The 14,640-nt window shown below is 33.6% G+C and overlaps 2 protein-coding genes across 2 annotated transcripts in view; one reads left to right on the plus strand and one right to left on the minus strand.

Moving 5' to 3' along the window:
- Positions 1 to 19: 19 nt before the first annotated feature.
- On the minus strand, positions 20 to 12,348 carry LOC149904389 (ATP-binding cassette sub-family G member 5). The gene is made up of 14 exons (XM_090106953.1): positions 12,190 to 12,348; positions 10,748 to 10,865; positions 10,125 to 10,309; positions 3,982 to 4,044; positions 3,817 to 3,898; positions 3,451 to 3,582; positions 3,163 to 3,303; positions 2,795 to 3,002; positions 2,593 to 2,710; positions 2,416 to 2,509; positions 2,135 to 2,273; positions 1,760 to 1,945; positions 869 to 1,276; positions 20 to 296 (listed from the first exon to the last, which is right to left on the minus strand). The coding sequence occupies exons 1-13, from the start codon at positions 12,241 to 12,243 to the stop codon at positions 874 to 876; spliced, it is 1,923 nt and encodes a 640-aa protein (XP_089963079.1). The 5' UTR covers positions 12,244 to 12,348; the 3' UTR covers positions 20 to 296; positions 869 to 873.
- A 678-nt stretch (positions 12,349 to 13,026) lies between these two features.
- LOC149904390 (ATP-binding cassette sub-family G member 8) overlaps positions 13,027 to 14,640 on the plus strand; it is a 48,689-nt gene continuing 47,075 nt past the window's right edge. Inside the window, exon 1 of the mRNA XM_090106866.1 lies at positions 13,027 to 13,249. The gene's annotated coding sequence lies outside the window, so the exon portion shown is untranslated. The remainder of the gene's footprint in view (positions 13,250 to 14,640) is intronic.

Raw genomic sequence — 14,640 nt, forward strand, 5'->3', positions numbered from 1 at the left:
TACGACCTAGTTTACATTCACATCATGCCCCTATTTTGTTGATAGTGATCATTATACTTTTAATGTCACACACCCTCAAAAAATGTTTTGAAATTTATTTATAAATTGTGCCAATGCACAATATTTGGTATACCCATAGAGGAAAGTTATGTTGTAGGTACATATATTTTCTAATATAAAAATTTTGACATGAGTTTGATGGTCCATCGCCGGGGTCGATGATCTCCGGACTCCGAATATGGATTTTTGTGTGCATTTTTATTACACGCTAATTCTAAAGTAAATAAAACATAAATATTATGGTTAGGGAGCCAGGTGCAAATTTGGTTAACTATTTCCTCTCAAGAGATAATTCGTCAGACGCATGAGAGTATAGTATTATAAAGCCTCGTGAACGTCAGCTGGCGCTCGGTTGGGGGGCGTGAGCGGTTGTAGCCTCCCACGCACATAGGAAAAAAAATACATTCATTCATTCATTTCCTCTCAGCTAAAAATTTGTCAAATTGTAGCTAACCCAATATCTCAACGAAAAAAAATAGTCAGCTGGTTACAACATGGTGTATTATACGTCAGCTGGTGTCTCGAACATGAAAGTTAAATTTAAAGAAAAATTTATTTTCCGTTATTTCCTCTCAAACAAAAATTTACCTGATGATAGCTTATATGTAACTGTGGATAAATATATATGTCAGCTGGCTGTATCTTGGTGGAAAAACCGTCAGCTGATACGGGAGGCTACAACCGCTCTTCCCCCCAACCGAGCTCCAGCTGACGTTCACGAGGCTTCATAATACTATACTTTGATGCATTTTACTAATTACCGCTTGAGAGGAACTTGGTCATAAAATCTGCTGCTGGCTCCCGGACCATAAACTATTCCCTAAACTTATCAGCGATATAGCCCGGTAAAGGTATTAAATATAAAAATTTGTTAAAAACCATGATGCCCACAGAGAAAGCAAACGATACGCCCAAATTAAAATCTGGGTTGAAGTCTCCTGTCAAATAAATGTCACCCGCGAAATTTTTGGCGGTAAAACGTTCTGTCAAAAATGCTTTACCGCTCGCGTATCTACAGTTTGCGTTTGAATTTGTGTTGAGATTTGCGGAGGTTTGGATCAAGTTTGTGATGGATGTGCAATTTTCTTCGTCGCTGTAGGGCAAAATGTTGAACGTCGGCTGCTTGAAAATGTTTCGGTGGAGGAATATGGAGGCGTATCTCGTGTGAGTAATGTATGTTAGATAGAACAGCCAATCTTCGTAGCCTCTGTAGGATCTGAAATATAAATTTTTATAAAACTGAAATAATGTGACATAATCATTGAGATATACATATGGAGACGACACCGCCTACATCACTTATGTTCCGCTCAACATACGCCATATGGCGTAACTGCACGCTCATTTTTTATTTGTTTTAAAGTGAAACGCATCAAATATGCCTTCGTGTGTGTTACGATATTGCACAAATAATACGGAAAAGTGCAAAGGAATAACTTTTATCGGCAAGTACCTAACTAGATAATAATTTTTAAAACTTAATTAGAGCAAAAAAATGGCGCACAGATTTTGTTCGTGGTGTCTCCTCCATACGTAGTAATATTATCTCAATGGACATAATGAACACAAAAATATGTATCATTTTAATGGTAGGTAGTTTTTGAACAGAAAATGATTTACTTTTTAAACCGACATATATTTTTCTGGCTCATATATTTTTTACATATAAGTACCTTATCTACGTTCAATTTTTAGTTACCTTAAGACACCGCTAGCTAGCATAACATATATGCATGTGATGTAAATGTTCACTATGGCGGCAATTAAGCCGTTTTTGACGAACATCATGATAGCCAAGGACTGCTGCTCAGCGTAGATGTAGCATGACCATAACACTAAAGCGAAGTACACATAGTCCATGCTTTCTGTGATGTCTCCTAAAATTCTGAAATGAATAACAGAAATATCAGATTTTTGTGACCGTTTTATTTGAATTGTTCTTATGATTCAAGAATTTTCAAATGGAATACTTACCATAAAGATGATTCAGCTACATCAGATTCACAAATTACACATTCTATGATAAATATTGTCAAAACTAAATCTTAAAAAAAAATAATAAGGATTTACTTACGGATAAATGATAGCCGCTGATGCAAATGAAGTCAGGAATGAAAATGGCAATGACACCATATTCCACGCTAATAGAAGACTAGCACCACTGTATAGACCTTCCTGAGATTCTTGATAGTACCGAGTTCTGTATGGACCGTCTGAAAGAATACAAAGCTTTAAATTTTAATATAGTACTAATGTACAATCACTTTGTTATTTCATAATAATATCCTCACTTTATCAGTTCAATGAAACTTGAAACAATGATTGTAAAGTTCGCCAAGAAAAAAGGATACTTACAGAGACATATTGTGTTCATAATACTGATGAAATATGTTCCTATCATTGCGTTAAATATGAGGCCGCTTTTTGTTATAAAAGCCCTTTGATAATCCTATAAGAAAGAAGGCGATTAACATAAATAATATTGCTTAATTCAAACACAATACTTATTAAGGAAAACAGATTTGTTTTTACCTTTGCTTCATTATAAAATATCCACAAAATGAAGAAGTAAAATGGTAAAGATAGAAGCCTCATAGACATTTGTTTTATACCATTGCTTTTGAAGTTGAATATCGATAGGAGAATTCGTCTGCAAGAAAATAAATTTTATATGTAAGGGTGTCTTATATTCAGAACGGATAGTACAAGAAAATATAAATGGCCCAATACTTACAAGTATAACATACAAATGACTCTTAATCCGCCTGGCTTACCATAATTCATTTGTATTTTGTTCGGATTTATTATTCGACTGTGTTCTGTAGGGTTGCCCTGCATAATGCTTTGTCCTTCTATTTTGAACTTTTCCACTAATGCTGCTATTTGATGATTCGATTCTATGAAACGTTCTCGCGACCGTCTGTCTACTGTTGATAGACATACTGGAAAAAATGGAAAACACTCATATAAAATGCATAAAGTATGAAATTCATAGAAGTGACGCATTCCTTTGGCAAACTAAAGTATTTGTCAGTTCAAAAGATGTTATATTGGTTACTCTTTCTTGCAAAGCTTCAAGTTTAGTCACGTAGTATCACTTACAATAATACATCAGTGGATTCTCCAGTTGTGGGCAAGGAAAACCTATACTTCCGAAGTAATCCAAAAGGTTTCGTGTCGGTCCTGCATACACCACGTCTCCCAGACACAAGTAGACAACACGATCAAGGAAGGGGAAGACATCTACAAAAAAGATGTTTAAAAGTGTTTTAGCCATAAAAAAAATGTCGATGAAATAACTTTGTTATTAAAAATCGATGAAATGAAACATCAAGATTCAAGAAAAGATCGAGATAATAGATAGAGGAAGTGATTTTGTGAACTATTTACCTGATCGTGGCTTTTCCATAGTGAGAATGATTGCTGTGCCATATTTTTTCGCTACGTTAGACAATATTGATATCACCAAATACGTGTTTAATGGATCCAAGTCCCATGTGGGTTCATCCAGCAACAGAATTACTGCAAAATATTAAAAATAACCAAGGTTTATAGCATTTATAAATAGTAACTTAGTGTGATGATCACGATCAGCCAATGATCATGATTGATGCTGAATCTGTTGTTTTGTTTTTTATTTTTAACGTATACGTGTATGTAACGTAAAGATATACTTACGTGTTTTGTTTGGAAATTATTTTTTCTGCTGCTTTTCTCAGTTGTTCATAATTTTTCAGAATGCAATTTTAAACTTACTTGGGTCTCGTATTAACTGTACTCCTATCACGAGTCTTCTGTATTCGCTCTTCGTCAAACTTGTCACGCATTTATTAGCCACCTATTAAAATATTCATATTATTTAGGTGGCAGAAAATACTTCCAATATTAAAATACTTACATTAAAAAGGATATGAACAATACCTGAGACAATGTTAAATCTGCCATCACTTGTTTCACTTTTGAAGATTTGAGATATCCTGAAATCTGTAAAAGGGTTTTAATTTAAGCTAGTGCTTTTAATTTATATAATTATGAGATAGGGGTGACGTCGCGGATGTCAAGCGCAGTGCATACGTCTAATGCGAAATATTGATTTAAAATCTTTAAGTACAGTTATACTTACCTGTTTCAAGAATAAAGTGCACAGAATTGTTAAGTGAAGTTTATCGAATGTTCGAAAGTGATTTTTTAAGTGCTATCGTGAATGTAAACAAAGTTATAAGTGCATAATTAAACAGATCACAATACATTATATTTCAATCTACCCAAAAATATTATTGGTGATATACCCTCGTTCTGAGTTAAGTAAAGTAGTGTGGTCACAGTGAACTACAATAAAAATGGTTAAATGCGATTCTTGTGGTAAATTCTTGTCACAGATAGAGGGCGTTAAATGTATGGGATGCGCTTTAGTGTATCACCGGAGTTGTCTGGGTATAAAATCGAAAACAAACATACCTCAAACTTGGAAATGCTCGGATTGCAGGAAAAAACATCCTAAGACTACACCGGTTAAAGATGCACGCCCCAATGTCTTATCAGTTAAATTGCCGGGAGATGAGTCAGATGAAGACCGAAATATTTCGTTTCAGTCAAATTGCTCTGTTGAAGACGGACAGCTAGACTTGGCTCGAGAAATACGGCTATGTCGAGATGAAATGCGGACTATTAGATCTGAATTGCGGGACTTTCGTCAGGAAATGCAGAGCGTCGTCTCGTCAATATCATTATTTGAGCAACGTATGGATGTCTTAGAGAACAGAGTGAGTACTTTGGAAGATGACTTAAATGTAGTTAAGAAGCAAAGAAACGTCGAATCTATAAGTAAACTCGAAAATACTATCGCGGTTTTACAGTCGGACCTTCGCTCTCGTGATCAAGATCTATTACTAAACGACATAGAGATCAGCAACATTCCAGAGCAAAATAATGAGAATGTGTATCACACTGTTGCGTTAGTTGCCGCGAAAATTTCAATTAAGTATGAAGAGCAGGATATAATACATGCTTATCGGGTTGGATTACGCAACAGGGATGTTACCGAGGGCACTCCTCAACGCCCTCGACCGATAGTTGTACGTTTGGCTCGAAAAAAGGTACGTGACGAATTTCTTAAAAATGCTAGGATTCGTCGTGGATTGACAACGGAGGACATGAATTTAGTAGGTGAAACAAAAAAGTTTTATATAAATGAACGCCTTACAAAATACAACAAGCAATTATTCTTCAACGCGCGTCAAACATGCATGCGCTTAAGGTGGAAATATTCTTGGACAAGAGATGGCAAAATATTTGTTAGACAAGAAAGTAATAAACCAGCCTTTATTATTCGCGAAGAGTCTGATATTATGAGTGTTTTTGGTTCACATGAAGTTAGCTCTAATAAATAAGTGTACAGTTTTGTCACTCCATAATTTCCCGCTTAGATTAATAATATATAATGTTATTGTGTTTTTTAGATATTTAAGTTTATATATTCTTATTTGCACGTCATATGAACTGCATATAATAAACTTTTCGTGTCGACACAAACTTATTCTATTTTTAGTATTACTGTTATATATTATTATTATTTTATTTATGCTTAGTAAATTAACAATTACCAACAAAGATAAAATCATTAGAATTGTTCATTGTATTTATATTTATAAGTTACGTTCACTGCTGTTTCTAAGATTGCTTTCATATACTTGTATGCTAATAATTAATATGGTAAACTTTTTCTTCACTTGTAAATTAGGGAGGGAACGAAATTTAATTAAAAATATGATATGGCTTGAAATGTTTGTAAAACCCATCATTGTTATTACATTTATGAATCTTGCAAGTTTTGTACCATTCAATTATGTATATTTTGTTGTTCGGCAAATATTTTGTATCTTGTATTTGGATCTTAACCATTTCTATTTTATAGTTATAAGAATTGTTTATGTTAAAAGGAGTCGATCATATTGTTATCCTATTGAAATTGGTTTTGTTGAGATAATGTTATTGATGTTACATATTTTATTTATGTTTAGTAAATTAACAATTACCAACAAAGATAAAATCATTAGAATTGCTCATTGTATTTATTTTTATAAGTTAACTTCACTGCTGTTTCTAAGATTGCTTTCATATAGGTACTTGTATGCTAATAAATATGGTAAACTTTTTCTTCACTTGTAAATTAGGGAGGGAACGATATTTAATTAAAAATATGATATGGCTTGAAATGTTTGTAAAACCCATCATTGTTATTACATTTATGAATCTTGCAAATTTTGTAACATTAAATTATGTATATTTTGTTGTTCGGCAAATATTTTGTATCTTGTATTTGGATCTTAACCATTTCTATTTTATGGTTATAAGAATTGTTTATGTTAAAAGGAGTCGATCATATTGTCACTGTGTACTGAAATTGTTTTGTTTTGTTTTCTTTTTTTTTTTTTGAGATAATGTTATTGATGTTATGTTTAAGTGATAACAAACATTATAGATATTTTATTTATATTTTAGTCTATACAACTTATTGGTTCATTTTATATTTTGATAGTAGTTTTTATCACAAATATTATATATACATTTATATAATTTAATTATTTATTTATTTATTTACTTTTTATCTGTTTTTGCTAAGTAATAAATGATAGTGAGTAAACACATTAAATTTGGATTATTGAATGCTTGTTCTCTTGGCTCTAATCAGGATGAATTCTTAGTAGCTATGGCTCAGTATTCGGTTGACATCATGGCCATCAATGAAACGTGGCTACGGCCAGGAGAGGATGGTCGCGCGCCTTCAGTCCCCGGATATAAATTGAAGCATGTGCCTCGCCCAGTCCATATCCGTGGCGGAAGAGGGGGAGGTGTGGCCTTTTATGTGAAATGCGGTGTTAATGTGCGAGTTCTTGCTCATCCTGCACACCGAGATGTTGAGCAATTATGGTTGTCGCTTAACCTTAACAGCACTAAAACTATAATTGGTACCGCTTATAGGCCGCCTTGGTTAAATTTGGACGTTTTTATTGATGGTCTAACAGATAGCATTACCTCTCTAGCACCCTATGATAAAATTATTCTGCTTGGCGATTTTAATGTTAATATGTTTAATGAAGAAAACATTAATACAAAAAAGATAAAGGATTTTCTTAATATTTTTACTTTAAATCAAATTATTAGTTCACCGACTCATTTTATAGGCGATAGTAGCTCTTTAATAGATGTTATTTGTACGGATGTTGATTGCAAAAACGTTACTGTTGATCACATTCCAGAACTTGGCCATCATTGCTTTATTGCATTTGAAACTGTTTTTAAAAAACAAAAGTTAAAGCCTAAAGCAATTACCTTTCGACCTATAAAAAATATATCGTTTGACTCCTTCTCAAAAGACCTTGAACTAATTCCATGGTATAGGATAATTAATGATTGCTCTGATGTTAATTCAAAGGTTCATTTACTACAAACATACATTGTACAGCTTTTTGATGCTCACGCCCCTCTGAAGGTCAGAAAATTTAAGACACCCCCAACGCCTTGGATTACTGATAACGTAAAACTTTTGTTTAAATTAAGAAATAACGCTAAAAAGAAATTCCGCAAATCTAAATCTGATATTGACAAGAAATATTATTTGGATTTAAAACATCAAGCTAATGTTGTATTGCAAAACGATAAAACGGCATACTTTCAGAAACATATAAATGATAACATTAATAATGCTAAGTCTCTGTGGAAGAACCTGAAGTCCCAAGTATTACCCTCTCATACTAGTAGCTGTGTCCCGGATTGTTTTGATAACCCTGATAAATTAAATGAAGACTTTTTAAACGTACCAGGTTCGATAGACGAAAGTGCTTGTGCTTCACAGTTGGAATTTTTTAAGGAGAATAAATATAGTATAGCTGAATTTAAAATAAAACCAGTAAGTGAAGATATAGTCATGAAATTTATTAACAACATTAAAACAAATGCTCAAGGAATAGACAACATAAATATAGACATGATTAAACTTACTTTACCAAATTCACTCAAAGCCATCACTGATATAGTAAATACTTCCATAACTTCTGGTATATTCCCTGAGTTTTGGCGTCGTGCTATAGTAAGACCCATTCCCAAATCGTGCAATCCAACAACTTCAAAGGATTTAAGACCCATCAGTATCTTGCCATGTCTCTCAAAAGTTTTAGAACGAGTAATATACACGCAGGCGGTGGAGTTCATAAATAAACATCGTATCCTTCCAGAATTTCAATCGGGGTTCAGAAAAGGGCATGGGACCGTTACTGCTCTGAGTGATGTAATAGGTAACATATTGGAAGCTTGTGATGAGGGGGAAGGCACGATGCTTGTTCTATTGGATTATACGCGTGCGTTTGATGCAATTAACATAAACTTGCTACTTTCAAAATTGGCGTACTACGGCTTTTCGGGTAACTCTCACAAATGGTTCACAAGTTACTTATCTATGAGATCACAGATTGTCGAGATACGTAATGAAAACGGATCGTTACTAAAATCATCCCCGCGAGCTATTTGTAGAGGTGTACCACAGGGATCTATTCTGGGACCCCTGCTTTATATAATCTATAGCGCTGACATAACTAAATGTTTTCGTTACTGTAGATATCATATGTACGCGGATGATATCCAGCTTTATATTTCCTGTAAGCCAAACTGCACACCTTTAGCTGTACAGAAAATGAATGAAGAACTACAGAGGATTGTAGAATGGTCTGAGCAAAATTCTCTAATGCTGAACCCGCAGAAGTCGAAATATATTATTCTTGGAAGTAGGAAACAAGTAAAATCAATCATTAACGCTAAACCCCAAATTGTTATTAACTGTAATGTAATTGAAGGTGTAAAAGTCGCGTGCAACTTAGGTCTTACAATTGACCCACAGCTCCGGTTTGAAATTCATTTAAATAATGTTGTAAGAAATTGTTTCTATAGGCTAAAATTATTATACTCATTTCGAAATTTCATATCCACATCACTTCGTACAAAATTAGTTGAAAGCTTGATTCTATCCAAACTGAATTACTGTGATGCAGTTTATGGTCCATGCTTGTTGGTCAGAACGGAGCGAATGATTCAAAGAGTTCAAAACGCATGCGCACGATACTGCTTTGGAATACCAAAAAGAAATCACGTAACACCTTATCTCAATAAAAATAATATTTTAAAGATGGCTGCCAGAAGGAGATTGCATCTGGCTAATTTGGTATTTTCAATTATCAAAACGGAATCACCAAAATATCTTTACGATAAAATTAAATGGAGAGAACAATCAAATGTGTACCCCACAAGAACAACGTCGAATCCCCTTATAGTACCTAAGTATCGTACAAGCGCTTTTCGAGGTAGTTACAAATGGGCAGCAACGCATTGTTGGAACGATTTACCTCCTCCTATTCGGGATAAAAAGTCAAAATTCTCTTTTAATAAGTATTTAGCAGCATACCTCTTAAATAAACAGAAAAACATTTAAAGATTTTAAAGCACATTGTACCTACACGCAATATAATATTCTGGTTATGACTTCGATGTATATTTTTATCACACGTATTTATATAGGTATTTATATTAACACAATATTATGTATATTTATTTAAAATATATATTACTATTTATTATTTTATTTATTATATTATTTCCTCTTTTTATATTTATTTATTATATTTAATACATTAGATTAGATCGTTTTTATAACTAGGTGTCGCTGAAAATCAGCTCTGCAATGAAAGCTTTTCATTGTAAAATGCTGAGCGGCTATCCTTTTAGTATGTAGGTTGTTAGATTAAGTAGATTGTAAGTACATAAATTGTTAATTTTTAATATTGCCTACCTGCTAATAAAGAGTTTATTATTATTATTATTATATGAGAAATCGTAGAACATTCATCATAAAGGTAAGGATTGATCGATCGATCTTCCCGTTACATGAAGATCAATTTTTCAGTTCAGAAAACTTTCAATTTCTGTAAAACGATGTTGTGGCCAGTGGGTATGCGTATTAAAACGCGCACTGAATTATTATCGCATATTTAAATATTCATTGAATAATATATTACCTTGGTTAACGATAGCGACAATGTTTGTTGTACTGTCAGCCCAGGAAGTAACTTAGTGGAGTGTTTCACCACGGCACATGAATTCCTGAAGTGGTCTTCTTCCAAAGGCACTCCTTCCAAGAGAATGTGGCCTTTTGAAGGTACTCGGCGACTAATGACGTCCAGAAGAGCGCGTTTACCGCTACCTGTGAAATATTGGTGCTCTTATTTAGAAAGCAAGCAAGCGTTAGAAAAGAAGAAGGCAGATGATGTTGATGTAAGTTGCAATTTATTTATTTGATTTCAGAGTTCATTATTTACAGGTATTCTAAATATTTTAATCAAAAATTAAATCAGGTGCTTTTATGTACCATTTCTCGCGAAAATAATTTTATTGATTTCAATACTAAACGTTTACGTAACTTTCAAGATGATCATCTAAAATAAATCGGAGAAACAGGTGTACATATTTCTCTTGTCTTAATTTTATTAAATTTGATCTCTATTTAAATTATTATAATGTCTATTCACTAGTCTATTAACTACGTCGGAGATTTAGTTTCGATGCAAATTTCTTGCAATGTGATAAATCTAAGGATAAATCGGAATCAAGAAAAAAGTCTAATAATATAAGAGTAAGGTACCTTTTGATCCCAATATAGCGGTAACTTCTCCGCTATGTGTGATGAAGGAAACATCTTTGAGTATGATTCCAGTCTTTACACCTCCCGTTAGTCGCTGGAAGAAACTCCCCGGTTCCACCTTTAAATAAACGTAAAATAAAAGTTATAAATAAATATTATTATAGGACATTATTACACAAATCGACCTAGTCCCACAGTAAGCTCAATTAAGGCTTGTGTTGTGGGTACTAGGCGACGGTAAATATAATATTTAATAAATACATATATAGATAATAACACCCAGACCCAAGAACAAATAATTGAGTTCATCACACAAATATTTGCCCTGACCGGGGATCGAACCCGGGACCGTCGGCTCAGTAGGCAGTTACTTTACCACTGCGCCAACCGCGTCGTCATTCTGGAGCATATTTTTTTTATATTATTGGAGGGCAAACGAGCAGACGCAATGCCTGATGTTAATAGCGAAGTGCGTCGCCCATAGACGTCCACAACGTAAGTTGTGAGTGTTGCCTACCAAAGAGGGGAATGGGATGGGATAAAAACGGAACAAAGAAATGGGAGGAGCTGTCCGTGAATTAAGAGGCGGCTTGCTTTCGGCCTTTGAGAAACTGATATGTTCTTTTCTTAAAAGTCCCCAAGTCATAGTTCCTCGGAAACACAGCTGATGGTAGATTGTTCCAAAGCTTACATGTCCGTGGAAGAAAGCTACGGTTGAAGCGTACTGTTGTGCTGCGCGCCTGCGCCAACCATCCAGGTCGTGAGGATGGAATGGGTTTTTGTGGCGGATGTGCGATGGTGGAATTGAGCGGCCGGAATAAGGTACATTACTGCAATTCAGCAGTTTCCGCGTGACTGAGAAGCAAACTTACTTCCTGATAAAAACTTCGGGTTAATGTAATATTAGTAGGATGAATAAGCGTTTTGTTTATAGATTTTTAAGTATGAACATATCAAGATTTAAAAATAAATAATTTAACGTATTTGAATCATTAATATCGTTGTATGTTTGTTATCATTCCATTTGTTTACATCGATGTTTCATAGTAAACACTAAAATGGATAAGAATTAAAATATATCGAAGATTCTTATATGCTATAATAAATAACTAAAATATTTAGTAATTTGAAATAAAGAATAACAAAATGAAAGAAAAAGAACTTGAAAAAGTCCTTTACAGTATAATCTCCGAAATTATACCGTTGTTAGCGCTTGTAAAAGACATCAACGGGAGTAATTCCCGAAAGCAAGAACGTGAAATTCCGTTCTCTAATTTATATTTTTTTTTCTAAATTACTAATTTTATACAATGATAAATAATTTACGGCAATTCAAGGAGCTTTACTGTGTCTATGCCTAGCAGGCTTTAATATAAATCGCTAGCACAATACACTACATGTTCCCACTTAAGTTTGCATTATCCATACTTTATTGTACTTACTTGGCCAGAATGGAACACATTGCACAGTTCTAACGTATAATCACTCCCTATCATAGTTTAAATCTTGTTTTAACACTGGACTTAATATATTTTCGAAATAAATAATCGACACAGCCTCTACGTTTCACAGCAAATGCACACTAACGCAAAATAGCATTAACTTCACTTCTGTTGTGCGACGTTGCCGCACCGACCTGTTGCTGACTTTGCGACTCTAATGTTCATAATTAGTGCCAGAGATATTTGAGCTGTATTACAATGGAAGAAGTTTTTTATTTATTTGCCGAAAAAAAAGACCTGATTAAGGTGAAGTCCGTTAGTTTTTGTATACGTTTAGAATAATTTTGGTTAAGTTAGTTAATATAACATTAATTAATACCTAATGGAATACATATTACATCATCATAATTATCATCAGTAAGGGATTAATTTATTAAAAACATTCGTACAAATAACCATAACTAAAAGTGTCAGACGTTAGTATGTACTATATTATATTCTAGCTTCTAAACACTACTATGTAATTAATAACATTTAATTGCCGATTTACAATAGAGTATTCTTCTTTATCGTTTAATGAAAAACAAGCTTTCCCTTAACATGGAGAACCTTAATTTTCCTACATTTCTACCCATTGTTGTCGCACCGTGCATCTCAAATCCTAAACAAATTTTCCATCTCTTTTCCACCTTACGTACGCATTGCTTAGCAGATGAGACACCCACACATTAAGGCTTCTGTTCGCACATTCCATCGTACGCTATCTCTTTTACTCGTACGAAGAGAAATACTAGAATAGAAAGGGACGGAACATGCGCAGTGTCACTGACTCAGTGCTGATACAACCACGGTCACAGTTTGTCGGTACGTCGCGGCACGGTATACAATAATCAAACATCTAACGAACCTTTAAACGAACGAACTATACGAAATTTATAATAGTAAATTTAATTTATAATCGATGATAAACATTGGTGCTTAAGTGTAGTTCTAACTCATACTTTTAAGTGAGGAGTGTTTGTGAGTGTACCCGTGAACGTAGTCCCGTTGGCCGGTCGAAGTGAGTTACATATCCTTATATTTGTGTAGGTGTTAGAATACAATTTCTTTGTAAGACCAGTTTTATTTAATATTTAATGAAACACATATAATTTGATTGAGAACGCATAATCAAGGTACCGTTATGTTATCAAAGTTCATGACGAGCGACTTTATGTAAGTAATTGAAGGCATTGCTTGTTAATAAGAAGCATGCAATTATATTACGCATATTAATATAAGTAAAAATCCATACTTATAATATATACCTATTATAAATGCGAAAGTAACTCTGTCTGTCTGTCTGTTACTCAATCACGCCTGAACTACTGAACCAATTTGCATGAAATTTGGTATAGATATATTTTGATACCCGAGAAAGGACATAGGATAGGTTTTATCCCGGAAATCCTACGGGAACGGGTTTTTCTCTGAAAACGCGGGCGAAGCCGCGGGCGGAAAGCTAGTTTACAATAAATTTAATTACCTACATCCCTTCAAATCTGACTAAAGTCAGAAATAAACTTTTCGAACAAAATTTCATAGGCATTCAGTATTCTAGTCCAGTTAAAATCCAATCTACGACCTCTAAGCTACTAGTAAATTGTTGCGTTGTTTATCATTTTGTTAACCAAAATATTATATTTACTATTTCACACTAATAGATCATAAGGTCAATTACACGATTAACATTAAAATAAGTAATTGTATTTCCGCTAATTACAGCCATTCATTGCACCATTCTACCTCGAACAAATGAATTGCAATTACATACTAAAAACTAATTGAAATATGGTAATTTAGGTACATAAGTCATGACCATTGAAAACTTTTCCGGTAAATTGATATAAAGTACCTACACATAAAAATATAGGTATAGACATGGTATATATAGACAAGGAATTAAGCTAGTAAAACGTTCATTATATTCTACGCAATCAGGTAATGACCTCATGTAAAATACTAACAATTCACCTCTATTACTAATTAGTAATTTTTATACCTAGGTATCATAGGAATTTTTATACCTATCTACTATCTAGTATCTACCAGTTACCTTGCAGTTTTCATCACCTGTATAAAAAGTTGCCATAATAGTTAAAAGTGCATAACTTCTCCAAATTTTCTATTTTCATATCCTTGAAAAAATAAAAACAGAATTCTCGTTGAATTAGACTATGTATTAATTAGCATATTTTTTCTCGATACACGATCGTATTAGTCATAATGAATATCAATCGACAATTTATTGTGACTATATAGTTAATTGCTAATAACAAACAATCAACATATAAAATACATAGGTATTATAGTATAAACAGATGACGATACATATTGCTCAACGGGAATTGACTCCATTATCCATAAAGCGCAGCTACTATTTCCACTTGGAAATAGACGATAGACGGGATC

Source organism: Colias eurytheme, chromosome 11, assembly GCF_061535395.1.
Source record: "Colias eurytheme isolate Ceu_HAF_F1 chromosome 11, ilColEury1 Martin Lab GWU primary, whole genome shotgun sequence".
Classification (NCBI taxonomy): Eukaryota; Metazoa; Arthropoda; class Insecta; order Lepidoptera; family Pieridae; genus Colias; species Colias eurytheme.